The sequence below is a fragment of the Pyrenophora tritici-repentis genome, chromosome 7 (assembly GCF_003171515.1).
Source record: "Pyrenophora tritici-repentis strain M4 chromosome 7, whole genome shotgun sequence".
Taxonomy (NCBI): Eukaryota; Fungi; Ascomycota; class Dothideomycetes; order Pleosporales; family Pleosporaceae; genus Pyrenophora; species Pyrenophora tritici-repentis.
Genome location: NC_089396.1, coordinates 1497203 through 1521349, shown reverse-complemented (window position 1 = coordinate 1521349; position 24147 = coordinate 1497203). Strand labels below are relative to the sequence as shown.

The 24147-nt window shown below is 52.6% G+C and overlaps 11 protein-coding genes across 11 annotated transcripts; 8 read left to right on the top strand and 3 right to left on the bottom strand.

Annotated features, from left to right (window-relative positions):
* Window positions 1-1645: 1645 nt before the first annotated feature.
* PtrM4_129860 (uncharacterized protein) lies at window positions 1646-2920 on the bottom strand (the record flags this gene model as incomplete). The annotated part of the gene is made up of 1 exon (XM_001939994.2): window positions 1646-2920. The coding sequence occupies one exon, from the start codon at window positions 2918-2920 to the stop codon at window positions 1646-1648; it is 1275 nt and encodes a 424-aa protein (XP_001940029.2).
* A 3860-nt stretch (window positions 2921-6780) lies between these two features.
* On the top strand, window positions 6781-7104 carry PtrM4_129850 (uncharacterized protein; the record flags this gene model as incomplete). Its single annotated transcript, XM_066108959.1, has 2 exons — window positions 6781-6927; window positions 6979-7104. 2 exons carry the CDS (start codon window positions 6781-6783, stop codon window positions 7102-7104), a joined length of 273 nt encoding a protein of 90 aa, XP_065960951.1.
* A 740-nt stretch (window positions 7105-7844) lies between these two features.
* On the top strand, window positions 7845-8267 carry PtrM4_129840 (uncharacterized protein; the record flags this gene model as incomplete). The annotated part of the gene is made up of 1 exon (XM_066108958.1): window positions 7845-8267. One exon carries the CDS (start codon window positions 7845-7847, stop codon window positions 8265-8267), a length of 423 nt encoding a protein of 140 aa, XP_065960950.1.
* An 865-nt stretch (window positions 8268-9132) lies between these two features.
* On the bottom strand, window positions 9133-10449 carry PtrM4_129830 (PPE-repeat protein; the record flags this gene model as incomplete). The annotated part of the gene is made up of 1 exon (XM_001939992.2): window positions 9133-10449. One exon carries the CDS (start codon window positions 10447-10449, stop codon window positions 9133-9135), a length of 1317 nt encoding a protein of 438 aa, XP_001940027.2.
* Window positions 10450-11430: 981 nt separating this feature from the next.
* PtrM4_129820 (WbbJ, Acetyltransferase (isoleucine patch superfamily)) lies at window positions 11431-12145 on the bottom strand (the record flags this gene model as incomplete). The annotated part of the gene is made up of 2 exons (XM_001939990.2): window positions 11431-11923; window positions 11976-12145. 2 exons carry the CDS (start codon window positions 12143-12145, stop codon window positions 11431-11433), a joined length of 663 nt encoding a protein of 220 aa, XP_001940025.1.
* A 373-nt stretch (window positions 12146-12518) lies between these two features.
* On the top strand, window positions 12519-13361 carry PtrM4_129810 (STE14, putative protein-S-isoprenylcysteine methyltransferase; the record flags this gene model as incomplete). Its single annotated transcript, XM_001939989.1, has 2 exons — window positions 12519-13227; window positions 13276-13361. 2 exons carry the CDS (start codon window positions 12519-12521, stop codon window positions 13359-13361), a joined length of 795 nt encoding a protein of 264 aa, XP_001940024.1.
* A 438-nt stretch (window positions 13362-13799) lies between these two features.
* PtrM4_129800 (uncharacterized protein) lies at window positions 13800-15797 on the top strand (the record flags this gene model as incomplete). The annotated part of the gene is made up of 3 exons (XM_066108957.1): window positions 13800-13929; window positions 14224-14680; window positions 14741-15797. The coding sequence occupies 3 exons, from the start codon at window positions 13800-13802 to the stop codon at window positions 15795-15797; spliced, it is 1644 nt and encodes a 547-aa protein (XP_065960949.1).
* A 101-nt stretch (window positions 15798-15898) lies between these two features.
* PtrM4_129790 (uncharacterized protein) lies at window positions 15899-16378 on the top strand (the record flags this gene model as incomplete). Its single annotated transcript, XM_066108956.1, has 1 exon — window positions 15899-16378. One exon carries the CDS (start codon window positions 15899-15901, stop codon window positions 16376-16378), a length of 480 nt encoding a protein of 159 aa, XP_065960948.1.
* Window positions 16379-18856: 2478 nt separating this feature from the next.
* PtrM4_129780 (Hc1 multi-domain protein) lies at window positions 18857-19204 on the top strand (the record flags this gene model as incomplete). Its single annotated transcript, XM_001939986.1, has 1 exon — window positions 18857-19204. The coding sequence occupies one exon, from the start codon at window positions 18857-18859 to the stop codon at window positions 19202-19204; it is 348 nt and encodes a 115-aa protein (XP_001940021.1).
* Window positions 19205-20116: 912 nt separating this feature from the next.
* PtrM4_129770 (Adeno-PV multi-domain protein) lies at window positions 20117-21400 on the top strand (the record flags this gene model as incomplete). Its single annotated transcript, XM_066108955.1, has 2 exons — window positions 20117-20855; window positions 20910-21400. 2 exons carry the CDS (start codon window positions 20117-20119, stop codon window positions 21398-21400), a joined length of 1230 nt encoding a protein of 409 aa, XP_065960947.1.
* A 948-nt stretch (window positions 21401-22348) lies between these two features.
* Window positions 22349-23996, top strand: PtrM4_129760 (CAP59-mtransfer domain containing protein; the record flags this gene model as incomplete). Its single annotated transcript, XM_066108954.1, has 2 exons — window positions 22349-22913; window positions 22960-23996. 2 exons carry the CDS (start codon window positions 22349-22351, stop codon window positions 23994-23996), a joined length of 1602 nt encoding a protein of 533 aa, XP_065960946.1.
* Window positions 23997-24147: the final 151 nt, after the last annotated feature.

Sequence of the window (24147 nt, the reverse complement as noted above, 5' to 3'; positions counted from 1 at the left end):
GATGATTCTGTGGTCGATGCCATATCGCGTCGTGCGGGTATGGCGGCGAGAAGAGAGTTTGGGGTGTCGAGGTATCCCAGAGGATGTGACTTCGTGTGCGATGGGAGTTCCTCATGTGGGAGTTGCGGATTAACGCTTGCAGAAGTCGAGCGTGGAAACAAATACGTTGAGCGTTGTCTTAAATGGGTGACCAATGTCAACCAATGAAGCAGCGTTGCTTGAAGTTGGGAGTCGCCGTTCGGTTCACGTTGCTACCATGGTGACGTAATTGGTCTTCATTTATAGCAAAAGCCCTGGTGATGTATCTTCGTACTTGTGCTCCTTCTTCTCTACCCACGTCATATTTTCAACAGGTCAATATTTCTATTATGGAGCGTTCACGGTCTCCATACCACCAGATATGACGTCGGCAATGTCATTCGACGCTGATGTGTTGGCCGCGATCTTTGACATTCACACCGTTCACACCACTGAAAGTCTTGTCACAATCCTGAAGGACACTCATATCTTTACCGTCTCTTATCAACAAGTTGCAAGAGGAAGGTTTTCGTATCAACGGCTATGTCGTAAGTCGATGCATGTCGGCGTCTTTGCATTTTGCTAACGGGTCAACAGCACAGAGTCACTTTGGACTCGTCGGGCGCTACATCGACGTGAGGATCTGGCAAAGACACCATGAAAACGCGACCGCCACGTAGGAGTGCCGCCGACTATCGCCAACCACACATTAGCCCAAAAAAATGCCGATTCCAGATGCAATTTGAATACAAACAACACTGAGATTGAATTACGTAAATGGGTTCATGATCGACACTGTTCCTCGATGCAGCATGTGCGAACGCTGCGGCAGGACGATAACTATACTTTCGATGTTGCCGACCAGAGCGCCATTGACCATATCGCGCAACTTGACGATGCTCGTCATCGTTCAGAACCGGAACGCCTTCGACAGCACATGATATGTCGATACAAGGAAACCTCAAAAAGAAAGCGATCTCGTGGAAACCCGTCCGTGGTTCCGGGCGGCCATCAACACAGCACACACCAACTAAGTTCAGATAACAATGTGCGTGGTGTGTGTGCTTCTACCTACACCACTGCATCTGCACCTGGGTTTCGGCATTGTCAGATGCATATAGATCGCGCATCCCGACTATTACATCATCCCGAGGACGATGAATGGCAACACGAGCTGAAATGGTTGCGACAGCTGGCATTTTAATCAGTTCACGTTTGGATTGTCGATACTGAATTCTCTATATTTACCTTTTCCTGTCCGGTGGCCTTCGAGGTATGCATTAGAAAGTACGATGGCGGTATTGTGTTGAATTGTCCTGCTGATTACAACGGAGCTACTGTGGTTCAATTGATTGATGCATAATGTCTACTATCTTTCGCTGCAGATGATGGATTGCGGGACGTATTTACTACAGGATGTATATCGGCATTTGTACGGTCTCGAGGATGTCAAGTTGCATCGTAGCTGCTCTGACACCATGATCATGTTGGACGTCATATGGGCTCTTTTATCTGTTTAATGTTTGTTGATTTTTTGTCTTTTTGGGATAGTGTAGGATGGGGACGTTGTGCACGCTAACAGATTGTCATGTTCAGAAGTAATTCAAACATACCATATGCTCTTTTCTTAGATAGCAGTGACATGATTCGCAGGAAATAACCTTCCAACACCACAATAAACCCCCCAATACCAGTCTCCATTAATATCCGCCGCTTCCCTGATCTCCGCGCCCCTTGGAAATGCTAACTCATCCTCAACCCCTTCGTCAGGCCAATACGCCCATCTAGCCAAAAGCCTCAACCCAACCCCACCATCAGGCGGATACCGTTGTAACCTCATCGTCATTTCTTCTTCTTCCTTGAGCGCATATCCCCCTACAAGGTCACGGACAACCTTACGTCGTTGCGCACCATCGCGATCTTCAAAACCAACGATATACATGCGATGACCGCGCAGACACTTGCGCCACCCATTCATGCCATCCTCTTTGGCAATGCGGCTGGCGACGACGGGTTTATGGTAGCAGCCCGTACATATGTCATAATCGCCAGCGTTGCATTTAAGACAGTGGTAGCGCGTGTTTGAGGGGGGAATGGGGTAGCGACATATGTTGCATACGGTGGTGAAGGTAAGAGGGCGGAAGATGGTGTTTGCGATGGTGAAGTAGCCGGGCCCGCGCATCAGAGACGCGGATTTGGGCGTTAGTGGAGGTGTCGTGGCCGTTGTGTCGTGGTCTGGTGGCGCGAGGTGGTTGTCCTGGCGGGGCGTCGAGGGCGCAGATGGTGTGGTGTCGGTTATTGACTGCGTTGTGCGCGTCTTCCTCGCCACGGGGACTAGGGGATGCGTGCAATGCCGGCCTTGATTGACGCAGTCGTTGCAATAACCCCAATCTCCTTCATTGCAGTAGTCGCATTTCCAATAGCATGCGTTAGCGAATGCCTTGCACATGTCGCAGAAGGCGCCGGCTTCGACTCTTTGTTTGGGGTCGTCCTCGCTCATCAACACGTGCGGTGGCGTTGTGGATTCCGTGAGCGGCGTCATTGGCCTGCGATATCGATGTCCGATGAGTATATGCGGGTGCTCGTGGTTGGGTGGATAGCCTCCTTCGGGTGCTTCTCGTTCATAGCGTGGCCAGGCAGTCCAGCCAAAGCCAAACCAGTGCTTACATCCCTTGGCGAGTCGATAACAGCGTACGCAGATGTTGTACTCGCCATCATCGCATCGGCTGCAGTTGTAGTGCAGCTCGTATTGAATGTCGCTCTTGCCGCAGCGCTGGCATGCTATCTGTGGCTCTGTGTAGAGGACAGGCGCGCTCAACGACGAGGCTGAAGAGTGTCTTGACCGAGTCTCGTGCACGGATGGGTCTGTAGTAGAGCGGGGAAAGGCAGGAGGTGACAGCATGGGCGGAGTACTATTACTGTGTTGGCGCGGCAGTGTGACTCTAGTGGGATCCGTCACCCGACGGGATGTAGGTGGTGGTACTGCTGAGGTGCCAACCGTAGCCAGAGAGCTTGTAGGACTACCGCTGCTGGGGATATTGAATCCAAGACCGAGAGGAGAGTTGGGGCCTGAAGCTGTGGCAAGTTGAACATTGTTGCGGAACTGCTGACGCGCATCGAGCCTGCTCCTTTGCTGGTTATCAGACTGACGACGTCTTGAAGATGCGTTTCCCGATGTCGATGGACGCTCATTGCCGCTATTGTTTTGCGAGCTCGTGATGGAGACGGGCGTAGGACGCTCTGCTCGTCTGGCTGACCGCGAGCTTCCTTGACTCGAAGATCGTTGACGTGGTGCACGCCCACCTCGATTTGCAGCATCGATGAGGCCGGGCCTAGATATGGGTGGTCCTACTGCAGAATGAGGCGTCGATGTACCGCTTTCAGACCGGCCATGACCTCTTCTACGTGCTGCTTCGTCATCGCGTATAAGAGGACTGCGCAAGGGCTGGGGCAGTAGCGACGAAGAGGACGAGTTCAAGCCTTCTCTTGCCAAGCGTTCCCGCCTCTCTCTCCTCTCGCGCTGTCTCTCTGCATGTCGTTCCATCTGTCGCCGCCGCACCGCTTCGGCTATCCTCTCGGTAATCTCTTCCTCTTGCGCAGTACCAATCTGATTCAAGTCGACGCCTTCCGACACTAGCTCCTCCAGCACCTGTCTCACGAGATCCTCATCCACGTCATCGGCATCGAGATCGGATGAGCTAAGCAGAGAGCGTAGACTCGACTGGTGCTCGATAGCTCTAGGCGGTATGACTGCCCGTGATGGCGATGTGCCTGGTGGGTTCTGACTGGCCGACCGCCTCTCGTCCCGATTCCGACGAGACTCCCTGCTTGCATCGCGACTTCTCTCCCTCCTCCTGCGCTCTCGAGGTGTTTCGAGGTGGTTGCCGCCACTGCTGGGTATGCCTGCCTCTCTCAGACTCAGCTGCTGGGCCTCTTCGAGCATGCGCTGATCCACGTCGTCTCTCTCATCCCGCCGCCTCAGCTTGGGCAGCACATTATCCCCAGGTTTGTACTTGTCGCGATCTGCGCGCTTTTCTTCATCGTTCTTGCCTCTATCGGGGTTGGACTTTAAGAATATATCAAGCAGCGTGGTGACGGTTGCATTGGGCTGTGTGGTGCGCACCGAAGCGCGACACGACGGGCACGTGTACGGATGTATCGATGTCGCGGTCGAGGCCTGGAAGGCGAACCATTCTTTCAGACATGCGCCGCAGAAGGTGTGAAGGCAGTCGAGGAGCGTAAGCGGCTGGTAGAGGAGGTCGGTACAGATCTGCACATGGCGTAATTAGCAGGCGCATCCTCGTTGCTGAGCGAGCCGCTATCCTCTCTTTCGTGTCTTCACTCTACAGACAAACATGTTGCGCAACCCTCTCTACTGCTTCAACCCACTTTTGCTTGCCTCTACGGCCTTGTCGCAGACCGCCCCCACATGCGCACCACGACGAAACTTGAAGCCAACACTTACCGAGCACGTCAATTCCTTCTCGAGATCGCCTTGTACTCCGCCAGCGCGCTCGGCCTCAGCCATGGTTCGTCGCTTTCTTCTAGTCGGAGACGTTTTTCATCAGCTGCTACGAGGTTGATGTTTCGGTCCAACTAGCTGCCCAAAGCTGCAAAGCTGCAAAGCAAGCTGTGCCGTCAGCGACTCGATGCAACCTCACTTGGCGAGTAAATCTAAGAACTCGGACCCAGTCGTCATAGGCTGCCAGCGCATCTCCCGCCTGCAGCAGCGTTGCAATCTGCGTACCTCGATTCACCAGGTTTCCTGTACCCTTACCGGAGCATGCCGCAGGGAGCATTCGCGACCAGGCCAGTACATCACGCGACTTGGTGTCGTGCTTAATTAGTGCCCGACTTATCACAACTCCAAACGTCGGTGAGAAAACGGCCTGCAACAACATCATCAGCATAACCCAAGCTCTCCAAACAGTTCATGATAATTTGAAAACAGAGCTATAGTAGACATATAGCATCATGTCGCGACAAGGACAGGCGCCTCGCACTGCCGCTGTCTCGGCTCTTTGCCCTCTGGTACTTGGCGCCATTACCCTGCAGCAAACGAGGTTTTGTACCCCGTTTCACCAGCATCACTTGGGCAGGGATCCGCCTCCTGATCAAAGCATCCCGAAACATAAACCAAACGGCCGGGTAGCAGACGGGATCACGCACTTCCGTAGATCAGGTATCCAGGTTTCCGGGCCTGAGGTTTTGAAACCTCAGGCAAACATGTCGTGGATGACATAAGCATCCTGGTAGATGATAGACGACAGTTGAGCATTTGCAAAATGTTTGTAGCTTTTCATACGCTTTACAAGCTTGCGTGAGCCACTTGATGAGTATTCTGAGTTGTTCAAATATAACACGATTGCTCATCTTGAGTGACTTGATAAGTGTGCCTGGACTCATTCAAAGACACAATTGTTTGTCCTGAGTAATTTGATAAGTATGCCGGGAGTCATTCAAATATACTGCTGCCCGTCTTCAGCAACCTTATAAGTATGTCATGAGTCCTTCGATGCACTGTCGTCCATCTATCACATTTCGGTATATGTGTAAATGCCTCTAGAAATCTTCGTTGACTATGCGGCCACTAGACATGTGGTTGCCAAGGCTTGAAGTGACTGCGAGGTGAGAGAGACGTCTGTGCGGGCCAGGTGGCTGCCACCTTTATATAAACCTCTATCTCGACGGCCATCTCCATCTCTCTTTACCTTTCTTCCCTCGTCATCAATTGACTATCATCAATTATGAAGCCGGCGTTCATATCATACCCACCCATCCCCAGGTTCCTCCCCACATAACGCTAAAAAGCCTCACCACGATTGACCGAGCGCTCGGCACAACAGCTGGCAAGTGATACTCGTTGCATTCTGAGAGGTCGTCTGCCTCTGAGAAATGGTCGGCAGGCCGGACGCTGGCCTTCCATGATGGTCACGTCGCGGTCGGAAACAACATCCGCATATCAGAACCATTGAGCGATCAGGGTCGGCGCGACTTTGACAAGCCCGGCGGTGGTTTCGACAATATACGCAAAGGGATCATGACAGAATTGTACGACAAGGTTCTCTTCCTGCGCAGGCACTTGCGGGGAGAAGTGAGTGCCGACACCTGCAAATGCGCGATCACCAACTGGTACATCGTCACACGTGCGCCTCATCTGTCTCACAAAAGAAACCCGTCTTCTTGAGCGTCCCACAGCCTTCCGGCCCAGGCGACTGATATGTCGGGGTATTCCGGTTGTACGCGCCACGGCGCCAGACGAAAATCCCTCACGGCCGAATATACGCAGTATCCCGGGGATCACACAATACTATACGATATGACAAAAAGAATGGCTGCTTTGATGTTGGAGATTTGTACAAATACATGGAACAGTCCGGTATGGCCAGAGACATGCATACATCTATGATGAAAGCATTGGATTGTGGAATGATAGAAGGTAAATGAACACATATACAACTCATATGTTCATCCTCTAACAGTTAGATTCTAGGTGGGCCCCAAGGCTTCCCTCGCCCAGTGCGCCGGAGCGTTGTCATCAAAATCTCCACACTCTGCGGATTTATGAATGCGATAGAGGCCTTGGTAGCGTTTGGTCGATGTGGTACCGCATCTGTACAAGAGTAGCGGTGTAGCCACTGCGACCACAAGAGTGAAGCCCGATTACATGTATTGGCAGCTTTGGATAGCCACGTATTGTGCTGACTGTGCGTTTTGCTCCTTCTGGTTGTGGCGCCAAGGCTAACGCCGTTTGCACCTTCCATGCTAGTGTTGCCAGGCTGCAGCCGTGGAACCTTTCTTACTTTGTTACTCTCACTTGCAAATTTGTTACTCTCAACTTTGTACTCTCTCCACAACGACGAAATGTCTACGAAAACGCCCGCGCCATATTCATGGTATTATGACATCGTGAGTACAAACATGCACAAGTCCTGATCGTGTAGCTAACTGTCGCCCTAGGCAAAGCTGAGTGGTGAACGACCAGAGCTCCTCAACGGTATTTTCGGGACGAAGCCATCGTCGATCAGCGAATACAATGGCACCTCGTTGGCCTGCGCCGGTTCGCCCTATCGTAGGCGGCCATGACTGGGAACTTGAACGTGGCTGGCTCAACAACGAAGGCATCCGCGGCGTTCACTAGAGCGGGGATGGCTCCCCAAAGTCAACGCTGTTATTTCGATTTTAGGGCTGGTCTGGCTGGCAGAAAATCCAGACGAACAATGGAGCGTCAAGGCCGAACGCGGTCAGCAAGGTGGCTCAGTCAGCAATATACTTCGACATTACGCCAAAGATAGCGCACCACATTGGCAATTTGCGTCAACCGGTAAACAAGAGTTTTTCGGTGCACACGACGCTGTCAACGATGCCGTGGCCACATTACTCGGCTCCATAGGCTGTGTCATCGACTACGCCAGCCGTTCTGGTGTGACAGACAAGAACAACTCGCCCACGTCATGGGATTCAACGCCACACACCTTTGCCTTTCCATGGCATATCATATTCCTGGACTGCAAGGGCGCGAACTTGCCGGACGTCACGCGATCATTCGGTTTTGCACACTTGTCTTCTGCCGATGTTCGCAACGTCCCATATAAGTCATGGTACCTGCACATCAAGAGTATGTCAACCCTAATCAATACTATATTCGCACGCTAACATTTATAAGCTGGCGAGGTTATCAACGCGCGTTATAAAAACAGCGTATCAAGTTACTGTCCGCCTCCAAGTCATCGACATCTATGGTTCCACGACGAAACACACAAGTTTCGAACAGATGAAGTTAGCTGCCGACATTGCAAAAGCAACAGTGAGGCGAGATTTCTACCATGGCCGGCGTCAAGTACGGGGACGTACTGCCGATCTATTCGAATATTCCCTGCGCTGGGATTCCAAAGGTTCTCCCATTGGCTCTGAGAGAGGAGGCCATACGGAACAAATTTTGGCGGAAATGTGTGACGAGAGACGTCGTAGTCACAAGGTTGGAACTGACCAGACAGGTCATCGACTTCAGGGCCATTTTCGCCTCCAGTGACCGCACATACGGACAATACAGAAATATCGCCTGCGATCGGTTGGTACGGATCATGGATTGTATCTTCCAGAACGTGACCAGGATTGAGATGGTATACGACCGTCTCACCCTCCGTTACCCAGGCACGGAGTTCCGCGACATAGTCACTGTCAAGGTCGATAGCCAAGCGGTAAACAGTGAGATCGTGTCCACATGTGATGGCTACAAACCAAAATAGCTAGGAAGCTGGTCTGACATGCCTCTACCACCAGGCGGGCAGAAGTGAACCAAAGCCGAAATCACTCCCAAGAAGAAGAAGGCCCGCGATGAAAAGAACATGGAGAAGTGGTCAGAGATCAATGAAGCGGCCTGGAGGTACTTGCGAGTTTCTTAGAGCATAGATAAGGAGTAGAAAAGTCTTTGAAGTTTACCTGGCATATTTATTGAATCGGCGGAGTGAGACTGAAAAGGCGTTCAAGGGTTCCAGGCTGCACCTTTTTTGCGAATATACTTACTTCTTTCAATGCCGTTTCAGATGCCAGGGTATTCACGAAGGCTCTGCGCCTATCATCAAGGACAATTTATAGTCCTTTCTTCCGAGTAGATCAATCCAAAAGTCACTTTTTCATGGTAATGACCCCGGTGCCCAAGTTTTGCAGTCGAAACTCTACACCAATAGAAGAATATCTGTGATGGCCTTGAGGAGAAGCAGTCTCTGAATCCTATCAATGTCACTCATCACATTTGCATTGCAAGGGGAACACAAGTTTTTGCATCGGCAGACTAACACCGTTGTAATCCATTACTACAAGCTCCAGCATCTTCCAAAATACTTAAAGAGTCGCTTCTTCGTAACCAAAAGAAACACCACTAGGCCAATCCAACCTCCTATCCCATTACTACCCATTTCATTCCACACACACACACTCAACTTTATATACAATTAATAAGCAAAGACGAGTTTGCTAGGCCTTTGGCGTCAGTAGTGAACCAGCACATTTAACCCATTATCCTCTTGCTCTCCCATCTTCCATATTTACTACCCTTTTCCCTATCGTTGTCGTTAAGAGGTTCATAAGCTAACTCAGAGAGATAGAGAATGCTTAGTTACCCTTTGCGGCCTTGGCGCCCTTAGCAGCGCCAGCAGCAGCGCCTCCGTTAGCAGCACCTGCGGCAGCGCCATTGGCGGCACCAGCTCCGTTAGCAGCACCTGCGGCAGCACCACCAGCTGCGGCTCCGTTGGCAGCTCCGTTAGCAGCGCCAGCACCCGCTTGCTGACCTTGGGCCTGTTGACCCTGAGCCTGCTGTCCTTGTGCGGCACCCTGTTGCTGTCCAGCTGCGCCTTGCTGGGGGGTCTGCTGGCCAGTTGCGCCAGTGTTGGCTGCGCCCTGCTGGGGAGTCTGCTGGCCAGTGGCGCCAGTGTTGGCTGCGCCTTGCTGGGGAGTCTGCTGGCCAGTTGCGCCAGTGTTGGCTGCGCCTTGCTGGGGGGTCTGTTGTCCAGTCGCTCCAGTGTTGGCTGCGCCTTGCTGGGGGGTCTGCTGGCCAGTCGCTCCAGTGTTGGCTGCGCCTTGCTGGGGGGTCTGCTGGCCAGTCGCTCCAGTGTTGGCTGTGCCTTGCTGGGGGGTCTGTTGTCCAGTAGCACCAGTGTTGGCTGAGCCTTGCTGAGGAGTCTGCTGGCCAGTTGCGCCAGTAGGAGCACCGTTCTGGACCTGACCGTTGCCAGTTCCAGCTGCAAGAGCTTGAGCAGCCGCGAAAGCAGCAGCGGGGCTACCTGCTGGCTGACCGGGCTGGGTAGGACCAGCACCCTGGACACCACCCTGAACACCGTTCTGGTTGCAAGCCGTGGGGCGGACCGCCTGGGAAGAAGATCCAGTGGAGGCCATGTAGGCGTCGATGTTGGGGAGGACGTTGACGCAACGGTTCTGGTTGATCAGGTCGATGTTGTTGGCGGCAGCCATACCTTGCTGGCTCATGATCTGGAGCTTGGTAACGACATCCTGGAAAGAACCACCGGTGGCGAGGGTGCTGTTGGCAGCGATGACGCTGGGCATGTTGCCGTTGGCAGCATCGATGATGGCCTTGTGGTTGAGCTCGTCGACCTCAGCGTTGTAGGCGACGGTAGCAGCCTGCTTGAACTGGACGTTGTTCTGGATGCTGGCACCGGTGTTCAAGAAGTTGGAGACCATGGAGGTGTCGGCCATCCAGTTGGCGACGGCTGTGGCAAGATCGGCCGAAGTGGGAGTTTGACCACCAGCGATACCGGCACCCTGACCAGTAGGCTTGTTGGTAACAGGTTGAGGAGCATTGGGGTTGTTTTGCTGGGTCTGGCCAGTCTGCTGCTGTTGCTGGTTCTGGACCTGGGCGAGGGGAGCAGCGTAAACCGCGGAGGAAAGGAGAGAGGCAATGAGAATGTACTTCATTTTGGCTGTGTGAGGATCGGATCTACCGAGTAAAATAAATATTAATTAGAAGGAGTGGATGGAAGATTGGAAGATGCTGAAGATGCGCAAAAGAAGATATTAGTCTGTAATAGTGGATGAGGAACCTGTCCGATGAAGAATTGTAGAAGGTCGGGATGGCTGCTATTTGTACAATCTGGAATGTCATCCCACAGAGTGGTGCCATAGAGCGTAGTAACTCACGCAGGTAGGTGCATAGCGGTAGGCCGGCTTTGGAACAAACGGACTTTGCGTAAAGTCGGCAAGTTGCTTGATCGGAGTTTCGAAGCATGCAATGCGGTGCACGAAGCATGCCCGCTTGTCCAAACAAACGGGACTTGGGCTCATTCACAGCCCAAAGCGTGGAATTTTGCTGGGGCTACCATGCTGCATCTGAGGGCGAATTTGTCAATTGTGTTTGGCTCGGCGTCTGGGATGAGGTTTCGTCGTTCTTGGCGCGCGAAGCTTGCGGGAGATCACCAAACCTTGTGCTAAACCCGCGTTGGAAACGGCCGACCCATGTTCCAGATCACCACAGGCGCCTCCGTTTACCTGTTTCCGCCGTATACCCTAGATGCCGTGGCATATGTAGACGCGGGGGAATATAGCGCACCTTTCGTCGACCCCTCGGAAGTTTCCCACTGAAGTACAGCATGCTATGCTTTGAGGTTTGCATTAGATTGGGATAGACCTTGACAGCAACAGGGTCTATGGGATCAATTGTGGAGGTGCAATCCAAGACAGTAAAGAAAGAAAGAAAGAAAGTTTACGCGATTTCTGCTTCGTGAACGTTACACTCTGCTTGATGAGACACTGAACGGGAGAAAGGGTCTGTGGAGGAAACCAGCCCGTCAAAATCGCCACACATGCAGGTGCATTGCTGAGTGGGGTATTGTTGGTCGATACGGTTAGGAGTAATCTTTCGTCTAACTATAGCGCATGAGCTCTTCCGGTCAGCACTTCTCACGTGAGCTGATGCTGCGCAGGGTCCATGTCGGTCTTGATCTTGCGGATGAAGCGGGCTGGGTTGCCTGCCACAACAGTGAAGTCTGGGACACTCTTGGTAACGACACTGCCGGCGCCGACCACGCTGCCTTTGCCTATAATGACGCCGGGCAATATGCAAACATTGCCTCCAATCCAACAGTCTTCGCCAACGTGAATCTCCTTGCCCATCTCCGGCCCCCGAATACCGTTTCTGAGAGCTGGGTCGAGAGGATGTGTGGCCGAATAGAAGTGGACGTTGGGCCCTAGAAGTGTGCGTGACCCTATGGTGGTCAAACAGGTGTCGAGAAACACGGCACCAAAGTTGATGAAAGCATCGTCGCCCACTCGGACGTTCCGACCGTAATCCATGGTGATTGGAGGAAGAATCCACGGTTCATGCTCGAAAAGAGCGTCATCCTCTTCGGCGGTTGGAGCCTCTGGTGGCATGGGCCTCTTGTCCTGGACGATACTATGAAGGATATGAGGAAGTTTTTCCCGAAAAGACGGGAACTCAGACGTACTCTCGAAACAGTTCGGTAAGTTTTCGACGTCCTAAGTGGCGGTCTGCGCTGTTGAAGCGTCCGCAGGCGAGTCTACATCTTTCACGCTCTGCTGCCAAGTCAGGCGTGAATGCGTAGTAGAGCTCGCCACAAAGCATGCGCTTCTTGTTCTCAATCGGGTCGACATCCATGCTGCCCACCAAGGTAGAAAGCTGATGGGGTGGGACAAGCTAACTGATCCGACAGGCAGCGAGTTGATACCTGAGGTGTTGAGGGTCTACCTAACGTATCTGGCTATCTCGGGGGCCTCGGTGCGCTAAGATGGAACTGGCCTAGTGCCATATTTTCGTTGGAACCGCGGCATGTGCTGTGCAAGCGACGTCTGTAGACAATAGCAAAGGGATGCCTTGCTATTGTTCTGTGTGCCGCACAAAAGCAGAGCTGTCGTGGTTTTCTTTCTTCGGCGCATTATAAGACCATGCCGTGAAGCTGATCATTAGTCCTTTTTTCTTTGCACCACGAGTCCCTGCATACGCTGCCCGCACCAACCCATCCACCACCATCATGACTTCCAACGGCTCGACATCCTCAGGCGTCAATATTTCCCCATTGCAAGCTCATGCTCGCAACCCCCCAGCCAAGGATGTAAATGTCCTTGCAGCTGAGTTCTTCCCTCATGGCAAGCGCTCGCTCTCCGGCATCGCAGTGCGCGCCTTCTGCTTAGGCTGCGCACTCGTGCTCGGCCTCGTGGGCACCGGGCTGCTAGCATACAGTGGCAGCCACCTATGGCGACCGTGTCTGTTTCTCGCAACTCTGTCACTCTTCCACTTCCTCGAATTCTACACGACGGCCGCGTACAACACCCCGAAAGCGTACATCGCCTCTTTCCTCCTCACGAATGGCGACCAGTACCGGATGGCCCACACCATGGCCTTTATAGAGACACTTGTAACCTCGTACTTTTTCCCAAAGTACCAGTCGCGCATCCACCCACCGTGGCTCATCGCATTGGGCGTCATAATGATTGTGGTGGGGCAGACGGTTCGCAGCACGGCCATGATACAGGCGGGCACAAACTTCAATCACACGGTGCAGTCGCGGAAGAGCGACGGACATGAGTTGGTTACAAGTGGACTATACAACTATTTCCGCCATCCCTCGTACTTTGGCTTCTTCTGGTGGGGTATCGGGACTCAAGTGATGCTTGGCAACATGACATGTGGGATCGGCTATGCCGGCGTTTTATGGTACTTCTTCAAGAAGCGTATCTCGCGTAAGTAGTGCTATCGTGATATAGAAACAGACGACTGACTGGGGATAGATGAGGAGAAGCATCTCATAGACTTTTTCGGTGATGATTACAGGGCGTACAGGGCGCGAACACGTGTGTGGATACCCTTTATTTGAGCATCCACTACTTGATACCCGTAAAACGGTGTGATCATATTAAGGCGCTGCAATATTCAATTTCTTGTGCTACATTCGTGTCTGGCCAGATGCGAGCCTGTGTCAATCTGTAGGCATTCAAGCTTATTCTTTGATAGGTAAAGCCATAAGCATCGTTCCATACAGTAATGGACCCTTTACTACTTGCACCCCACTACTGCTATCTTTCCAAATCACCTGTTGTGTTTCTAGACAAGTTTACCATTTCATGTCAGCATGCTCAGCATGTGTAAGGTGCTTCGGTAATGTTCAATCAAATCAACATGTCACGTGTTGAATTTCGATTAGCACATTCACGCCATGTTGGCAATCATATTTATATCTTTTGCCTGGTCTTGGACATGCCATCTTCACCTATCTGGGCCGCTTCCTCGCTTTTCGGGGTTCGTCTTCATCAACATGTTGATCGCCCTGTTATTGGCCGAGCACATGGCGACTGCAAACGGCAGTAGCGACCTGAGCGTTGCCCTGCACCCCGGCTTCTGCCGATCTATCCGAATTCCAACTTCACCTCGACCTCTTACCGTCTGTTCTGTGCTCCGTATCTCACATACGCAACACTTCGTGGTCTGATGCCACGCCCTTCCTCCAGCCCACGAGTACGAGACAGTGAAGAAAAGCTGTACCAGTCCTGTCTGAGCGCGTGCATTCAAGGCATTTCAGATTTGCCTGTAAATAGGCGGGTCAGCGGTGAGTAGCAATTCCCTTTACCCCCAACAGTACTTCACAGTGGAATCAGCGTGCCGGTCGCTTACAGTAGCTTTTGTACACCGGCGTCTCAAGCATTCACGCGAGCTTCGCCTTACTGATACCTCTCCGACAGCAGCATCACCCACATCAAGCAAACACTTCACTGCCAACCCCGCCAAGCATTCCACTGCCGAGTTCGCCTCCACTTCCTCTGCCACAGTCGAGCCAGCATCCTCTCTCTTGTCCCCACCACCTTCACCTTCGCGCGAGAGATCAACCCAACAAGAAGACTTGCTCATGGACGCATCACTGAACAGGAGCATGGACAAGTCAAAGTATGCCGATGGGCCGCCTGCGTCTGGGTCGATGCGCGGCGGACAAGGTGCTGCACCTCCTTCTGCACCAGCATCCTGGGGTTTGCAAGATGCGCGAAGCAATCTTGCCGTCCAGCCTGTAGCCAACACCGGCAGTATCAAGCTCAAGAAGGCCTCTGTCAAGATGGTTGGTGCCGCCCCCGTCCAAACTCGACCTGCTGCTGCTAAACCGGTCGTCTCACTCTCCTCCACGTCAGGTGCAAAAATTCCAGACGGGTATGTACCGCCACTAGACAGAGACATGACTAGAGTCTATGCTGACTTATATTCATGTAGACCTGTATCGACTTCATCGACTACAAGTGCTTCAACTCCAAAAGCTTCGACTACACGTGCTTCTCTCACTCTTGCCCCAGAACCCAAGATTGCTCCAGTCAAGATGAACGAAGGTGGATCTATCCATGCGTCACAGGCAGAGCTTGAGGGTCTTTACGCTCGTTTGAGCAGCATGGGTCCAACTACTCCATCCCATAAGAGCGAAGGTATCCCGTCTATCACTCCTGGCAAGAACATGTTCGCGTTCGAAACCCGCCTTGAAATTGCAAGCATAAAGGGCAAGGCTACTGAGAAGACTACCGCCATTATGTCCGCAGAGAAGACTAGTTCAGTCGAATCGCTCGCAGAGAAGCTGCTCTTGTCCGAAAATAACAAGAAGAGGACCCAGGGTTTTGTTGATACAGAGCGTACCAAGAAGGCTAAAACTGACAAACCCAAAGTCGTTCAAGCTACTGTTGTTGGAGACAATTTGGCACAAGCCTCTAAGCCTGCCGTAGAACGCGTAAGCGAGTCCCAAGAGGACTTGGAGGCGGAGTACATGCGCAAGGCCAGCGAGTACATTGACACCTTTCCGGTCGAACAGAAGACTGCATCACACCTTATCCAGGCCATGTCAAAGAAGCTCCGTAGCTTGTATACTGAAGACAACAAGGACTCTATCAAGGCCCGATTCGCTTTCGCGCTCGTCAACTACATCAAGAACGTCAAGAAGGGATCTGAGGCCTTTTCAGTAGATTCTGCCAAGTCTCTACTGGAGGATGCGAATGGTGATCTTCTCCAACTTTGCGCGAAGCTTGTTGAAGGAAAGTACATTTCACTACAGACTCTCGACGATGTGAGCGGCATGGCCACTGCTCTTCTCAACATCCTTCCAGAGGCAGATCCGTCTATCACTACTGCTACCGCCGTTTACAAGGCAGATGTCACCGGCAGCCCAGGCGTGAAGCCAGTGACCAAGGGTTCAGTGGAAAACAACAAGGGATGGCCGACACCAGAGAAGCGGGAGAACCGTGAGTCTATGTTTTCTCTTTGTAATATCAATGCTAACAAGTCATAGCAGCCGCTCAGCGTACCTGTATCCTCAAGGGTGTTACCAACATCACCAACATCAATCAGCTCCAGGCTCTTGTATGGGGTGGCAGACTCGAGGCAATATCTATGTCGGAGCCTGGCTCTTCCACCGCGGTCGTGAAGTTCCTTTCTGCTGAAGGTTGCGACAAGTATCACAAGGAAACAGCGAACGGTATCAAAGTGGTTGGGGACATGAAGACGGTCATCATCGAAGTCGAGAAGACGGACGGCCCGAATTCGATCAACGATGTCATCCGCAATTGCATTGAACAAGGCGTTACACGCTGCGTTCGGGCCACCGGCGAAATGGACAAGGACGACATGACCCTTATGAAGTTGGCCCGGGGTAACAGCCATGCCCACAAACGCGAGGTAGATCGTATCAAGCGTGGCAAAAACAAACAGGGACATGCGTACATCGAGTTCCGCTTTGCGAACATTTACCACGCGCTGCAGTTCAAGCGTGAGCTGCATGCGCTTGAGGAGTGGGAGCACTGCAACGTGCAGTATATCGCTGATCCGTGTGAGGTGGCCAAGGGCATTCACTACAAGGACGAGGATGAGTAGAGTAGTCTGCAACTTGGTTGACAGCATGCTCAAACGCCTTCTGCAAATGCGTCCAAGCCTCAGCTGTATTCCTTCATGACAAGACCCAAGCTCAGGAAATGACAGTACCTGTATTCGATTGCATACAATTAGAAGAAATACACGCTACCTTTCCCTGGTAGCAGTTCTGAAATACCAAACGGGCCCTTTACTACTCATACACGCTTAGGTGATGACCCATTATAGTAAAATGGGTCCTATATGCCTTGTAAACACATCCCATTGATGAAAAACCCCATACCTACAAAACCATCATCTCCCTTTACGCCTCGCTACCCTTGTTGTTCCATCAGTTTACCATACCTAAGCGCTGTGACGAATGCATCCGTGTTGGTTGATATGCTGAAAGCCCCCGATGACTCCATCCTGACCTAGGCATCTCAAGCCCGGTTCACAGAAGTAAAGCTTGCATCCGCCATCTCGGTATCGCCGTTTTGAGGAGGAGGTGCAGAGTCCGTGGCTGGAGGCAGCTGTGCAGCCCCAGAATATGCACGTCTCCGGGCGCCATCTTCCTCGACACTAGCAGGCGCAGGACGCTGCTCATCGTAGGCCGGGTCAAAGTAGGCTCGCGTCGTCGCTGTCGTCGTCGAGGTCGCAGGTTGTTGCGACTGCAGCGGGGGCAACGAATGCAGTGGAGGTAGCGTAGGCGGCGGTGGCACACCATTGACAGCAGCATGAGGACTGGTCGCTTGCACGACGGGAGCCGAACCAGCACCAATAGTACCAAAGTAGCTCCTCTCTTGCCTGCCAGCCGGATCCGGTGTACTCTGTGCACTACTCATAGTATGCACTCCATGCTGAATCATCCGTCCCTCGAGCGCACCCTGTCCGACACCCAGCCTCTCTCTCTCCGCCTCCGCACCGCCTGCGCTACCGCTGCCACCTAGTGTCGGGGTGCCCTTGCGATTGTGGCTCCGCTTGCTGCGCAGCGGCTTGTCCGTAGGCGTGGGCGGTGGACTGGAACTGCGGTCGCTGTCGTCGACGTTGTATTCCATGTGTTTGTTTAGTTGCTCCAGCAGGAAGGCGCGTTCCAGTCGCATCTTTTGGATGCCGCGGGATAGGCGCGTGATGCGCAGGCGCGTGCCGTCGTTTGAGTCTTCAATGTCGGTGATTCGCCGGCGCAGGTCGATGCATTTGCGGTAGTAGGCGCTTTCGACAGAGGGGGGAAGATCTTTGGAAGAGAGAGCGCGGGATGCTAGGGTCATTGTGTTAGTTGTGTTGTTGTTGAGCTGGGGGTGATGTCGTTGATGTGTTGGTTAGAGTGCAGTGGTTTGCGACACGCGCAAGGGGAGCAGCGACATACGTGGTTGTGGCATTTTTGCGCGTGCGAGAGCGGTGGGCTCGCTGTTATTTTGTGAATATGTTTTATGAGTGCAGACGAGGATATAGAGGCGCTGTTGTGGGTTGGCGTGAGTTGGTGATGAATCTGGGGCTTGTACAAGGTGAGGTTGAGGTGCCGGACGCGAGCATCCTGGAGCTCGAACCTAACTTGTGGGGCCGACGTTGTTCCGAATAGCCTCATCCCGTTTGGTGAGCATGCTTGGCACCTCACGACGGCACAACCACCTATGTGACCTGAAATACTTGACAGTATGAACAAGCATCTAATGGGTACTTCTATCGCCTCAAAAGGCATGTGTTTACTAGCATGGCATGTATCTCGTGTCGCTCAGGTGCAAGCCTGATGACGATTAGTCTTATGTCTCTTTCGCTCTTGCCTATGTACATTCCAGGTGTGAGTACAAGGTCAGTCACGCGATGAATGTTTCGGGAGTGACAAAAAGGTTCGGCTGGGAAGGTGCCTACACCTGGGTGATTATTTGACAGTGTGGGTAGGTACCTAATAGGTGCGTTTGGCGCCTACAGTGGTCTTGTACAATAGTATATCAAGTATTCTATGTCACCCAGGACCCTACAGAGGTGCGCTCCGAACTCTGTCGTAGAACTCGCAATTATCTCCCTTCCACACATACACTGTCCTGACAATGCATAGTAAAAGAGCTATAATCGTAACCTGTTATAGAAGAACACTTCCACATCTTATACCCAATAACAATGCCCTTTCAGGAATGAGAAACAATGAAAGAAAGGGGAAATTCATGTATTCGCCATCTTGCCGGGTCCCAGATATTTTATAATATGAGGGGGGCGATCCTTTGTGAAAATGATAGAAAACACTAGTATCAAGCATTAGACAAACAATAACAAATCGGCCTGCGCCAAAAGTGACGTTCCAGATTCGCAACCGCAGGCCGCTCACTCTCCACTATCCCAGATTCAGCCCATTCTACGCCCTTTCACTCTGACTCCTTTAACTCTTCCCAGAATCTTCCTTACCACCTTTCATCGTCGCAACCTGGACTGCGACAGCCCAAGTCAACCGCCGCTTATCTAACCCACACCCACAACCATCCGCATCGGACCACTCACTAGTCAGCCATGAAGGCCACACACATCATCGTCATCACACTCCTTCTCGTAACCGCCTTCTGTATCTTCTTCGGCTGGTGCCTGTACAAGTCATGTCGGCGAGTCATTGACGTGGAACATCATGAGTTGAGGTGCAGGCAAGAGGATGGTGAAGCAGGCACTGTCAAGAGTGATGGGGCGAAGAGCGCGAAGAGCGGAGGAAAGAGTGTTAAGAGTGCAGCGAAGAGTGCAGCGAAGAGTGCAGCGAAGAGTTCAAAGAGTGCAGCGAAGAGTTCAAAGAGTGCACCAAAGAGTGCAAGAAGCGCCGCAAACAGTGGAGCTGCAGCAGGACCAATGGACGATATGAAATGTGGATAAAAACAGCACGGTAATTCGATTAGATGGCGTCGTATTGCGCATTAGAGTGAGACTAATTCGTGCCAGTAGAGGATACAACGCCACACATGAAGGGAAATCGAGACGGAAGTATGGTCACACCCTGGGTGTCATGGAATACTCGACAGTGTGGGTAAGCACCCAATAGGCGTGTCTGGCGACTACAGTGGCCATTTTGCACTGGTATGTCCAGTATTTTATGACGCCTGGGTGGTCATGGGAATGAAGCAACAAGCTTGATCCTACCTCACACAAGTTTGTCATGGTACACACACCTGCATATACGACTCTAAGCACTATGAACACGCCTTTGCTCGGGACCCTACCATGATTTTATTACAAGAAGCGGCGCGGGTGGCTACTGGGTTTGTTTGCGTGGTCTGAGACGTTGTACGACGGGAGTGGGCGATTTGTTTGCTTGGTGAATAGTGTGTGTACTCGAGCAAACATGGCTGTTAGCTGCACGACGAATGATGATTGCGGGAGAAAGGGAAGACACCTAGGTTCAAATGCAAATTTATTCATGTTTTCGATCTTCCACTTTAGTGACCAAGACTGGTATGCTTCCCAGCTCTGTCGCTCATGATGAGAAACACCAACCTAATAATCGCTCTGACTTTTGCGGGCATCTTCGGGGCAGCTCTAATCTACCTAATACTTTGGTACATTCACCGTTACATCCATCAGCGTTGCCTCGACCTGGAACATTGGTTCCATATTCTGTCGCCCCGTTCCTCAAAGACAGATGTTGAGAAGACAGGGACGCGAGATATATCGAAGTGGCGGTCGCGGTCTAGGAAGAGGGAAAGAGGACGTTCGGAGTCGAGGCATTACTATGATCGAGAAGGTAATGCAGATTGGTCGAGGCAGAGAGATGTGGAGAGGTCGCGACCGATGATGCAATTGGATGCACCTCAACAGCCGTACGAACAGTCGTACTATCCTGCTCTGGGATGGCAAGATCATAACCAAGTTGCGAATCAGACCATGTATGGACAGCCCATGCCGTGGCAGATTCAGGGTGTGGCCCAGATGGTGCCCCTCGCAATGCCGATGGCGATGCCTCAGCAGCCATATCCACAAATAGCAACGAGGATGCCGGAGCCTGCTCAACATCAACCCCCATACCAGGCTCTGGATCGGCCTCAACACCGGCAAGCGTATCCAGAGACGACGATTTCGCATGTGCCCAAGGCGGGTCGACACAAGAACCCTGAGGTGAAGCAAAGGGGCGCCAAGAAGGTGCGACCGGTGGAACAAGTGGATTACATCCATATTTGCGACGAGTATCCGCCTATTGTCCAAGAAGCGCTCAAGAAAACAGCTCCACGACCATGCTCTTCTTCGTCCTCGTCGTGTTCCAGTGAGAAGTCCGATTCAACGCAAGAGGTACCCCGAGCCAGTATCCCGCGTGCTACACCAGCATTCACTAGCATACCACCGTTCCAATTCCCCCAGTACCCGCAGATGTCAACACGGGCATGGAACGCACCCAGATCATATCCGCGACAATGGATGCACGATGCTATGGGAGGTGACGGAGCAAACGTCAAAGCCAGGTACGCACCATTCCCGCCACTGAGCGGACGTGCCGAAAGGCCATACAGAAGAAGGCGTCCAGCACCAGCACCGAGTAATACTCACCCTAAACGATGAAAGCGTGAACTGACCATTGTACTCCTTCCAGGAGCTAGTGCAAGATGCCGTGCTTACGAGCGGCGGAGGCAGCGGACGGCGAGTCCCATGGGCGGACTAAGAATAGGACGACAGGAAGATCAAGAGCCAAAGGACAGGATGGAGCGAAACGAGTATACTAGTGTAACTGAAGCAAAAACGGTTGTGGACAGCCGTCGTGTTGAGCCGGAAGCCGACGGAAGGAATGATGAGTACGGAAGGAATGATGAGCACGGAAGGAACGATGAGCATGGAAGGAACGATGAGCATGGAAGGAACGATGAGCATGGAAGGAACGATGAGCAGCCCGGGCAGAAAGCGTCAGTACCACTGAAATCCACAACAGTAGAGGAAATCCCACGCTTCTCTCCTATGCCGATACCCATAGTTGAGGAGCCTTGTACACCGACTTGTGAGAAAGCAAAGCTATGTTCGGCATCGGGCGGGAGTACTCACCCGAGAGCTTCTTCGTCCCCTATTTCAGCAACCGGACGTCCGCTTTGATCGCTTAGGTCGTCCGCATCTAGCCTAGGCAGGGCATAGTACTGTAGGATGTACCTAGGCAGTTGAGGGTAGTCTTGCGAGAAGTAGGACAAAAGTATGTATCGCAACACAATGCGATGCGGCAGCGCGGGATGACGGGTGTGCATCCGCGCAATGTCCATCAGATAACCAATTACATTTGTGTGCGCGTACGAGGCAGTGAAGCTGAAGTTCCTTCGCGTCATGCTCATTTTCGATACGTCTTTAGTGCTTGGATAGGTTGAGGAAATCTCCGGCGCACTGATGTAGAGACAGCGCTTACGCTTTGTCGAGGTCATGACAAACCAAGGAGGGCGGCCAAGAAGCATATCTTTACCAGGTGTCCCTGTGCAACGTGCACATGGCTATGCTGCGATTGCATTAACATTGTCAGATTCGGGTTAAATGCGTCGCGTGGACAGTCGTCTCGCTTGACGAGTTTTGGTATTCTTAGCCTGCAGCTGTGGGATCCCTCAGCCTTCTGGGCCTCCGGGGTGTGGGTTGTGCTAAAGACTCAGCACTATGCCAATAACGGCGTGTTTGAAACGGCTATTGGTGTAGGCGAGGGGATCCCAAGGTATCTAACACTAGCTACTGCGTCTGCCGTGCGTCCGCCGTGCGTCCAGCGTCGGTCCTGATCCTTTCTCCACATGGACCCTGGCGCAATGGCTTGTTTCCGACCGCAACCAGTGAATTGCGCGTCACAGTCGGCCCATTACCGGTACAGCCCTCGACAAGTCGCGCCCGTCCATGACCACACGCCCTCCGCTTATGGACCCGTTATCATCATTCACACCTCCCCGCACGTGCTGCCTGTTTGCTCTACACTTCTGTAGTGAATCCTCGCAGCTCTGCTTCCTCTCCATCTTCGCTTGATGGCGGCCGCGACTAACTAGGCCCCTTTTACTCGATACCAAGGAAGCCTCCCCCATGCTTAAATCAAGCCGCCGGCCCATACACGAGTATGAGCTGGTGCCGCGCGAATCGCTCGACGACCAACAGCCGTTTGCTCTTGATCCGCCGACATCGCGCTCGTCCAAACCATCGTGGCTCGCCCGCCTGAAATCTCACCTTAGCGGCGTGAACAAGCTCTCTGAGCGTGCCGTCTACACCCACTACGTCACCCCGCGTCGGCGGAAACGTTCAATTCTGCGCCTCATCTACTGGACCTTCTTCTCGGTGCCATATATTCTAATCCTCCTTGTGCTGATCACCGGCATCTTCTTCCCGAGCTATACGGTCCGACCCGCTCACTATGAAGAGCTGCGCAAAAGGGCCGCCGACACTGGACGCGCGAACCCGTACAACGAAAAGGTCTTCATCACTGCGTCGCTGGCAGAGAACAAGGGCGACTTGACCTCTGGCGCATGGGGCAAAGAGGTATTGCAGCTGGTGGATCTGCTGGGTCCCGAGAATGTCCACTTGAGCCTATACGAAGACAACCCGGATCCGCTAACGAAGCAGTCGCTCGCCGACTTCCGCTACAAAGTAAAATGTGAGATAATCCATCCATCTGGCCTGGCATATCACTGACCAACCAGGCAACTCGACCATCGTCGCCGAAGATCTCGACATCGCTGCTCTTCCCCACATTACACTACCCAACGGCGAGAAGCGCCTGAAGCGAATCGCTTTCCTCGCCGAGGTACGAAACCGAGCCATGGACCCCATCGACAAGCACGGCGTCAAGTTTGACAAGGTCCTTGTCCTCAACGATGTCAACTTCGACCCTGTCGAGGCTGCCCAGTTGCTCTTCGCAACCAACATTGATTCCACCGGACGAGCCGACTACGCAGCAGCGTGTGCTGTTGACCACATCATGCCCTTCAAATTCTACGATCGCTTTGCAACGCGTGATTTTGACGGCATGATCACTGGCCTACCCTTCTTCCCCTGGTTCACCAGCGCGGGCACAGCCACAAGTAGGAACGATGTACTGGCAGGCTCGGATGCAGTGCGTGTGCGTAGCTGCTGGGGCGGCATGGTGGCATTCGAAGCCAAATGGTTCCAGGCCCAAAACCATGGCCAAAATAATAAAGCTGCCCACCCTCAGAGTCAGTCGCCCAACCCTCATACCTCTCCCCTTCGATTCCGATACGACAGCGAGCCTTTCTGGGAGGGTTCCGAATGCTGCCTGATCAACGCAGATCTCCAGTACCGAATGTCTGGAAAAGGAAGGCCTACGGAATCCAGGATATACATGAACCCTTTTGTTCGCGTGGCATATGATGAAAGCACCTTGAGCTGGCTGTCCTTTATCCGTCGGCCAGAACGCCTATACGCCCCAATCCACGACATTCTCAACTACTTTGTCGGCTTTCCCGAGAAGCAGTCACGGTGGGCTGAAGAGCCAGGCGAGGTTGTAAATGAGCAGGTGTGGGTCTATGACCATCCAGTTGCCGCCTTTGCCAAGAACGCCACAGAAGCGGATCTCTCGGGCCATTATATTGAGCGGACGCGAACTGCGGAACCGGGTGGCTTCTGCACATCCCCCAACCTTCTTGTCATCAACGAGAAGCCCGAACATGGCCCTGGAGCTTGGAGCAAGATTATTATACCCAGACCCCCCATGTACTGATTTCTCCACCCGGCCATTGACGACCATTTTCATTTCTCGGCCATTTCTGCACCTAGAGTTTTCTTATTTATGCATAGCGGGACTTGTACGGCATACGGAGTTTGCTCCCCTTGGGCATTTTTTTACCATGGAGTTTTCTGTTGCGAGACTT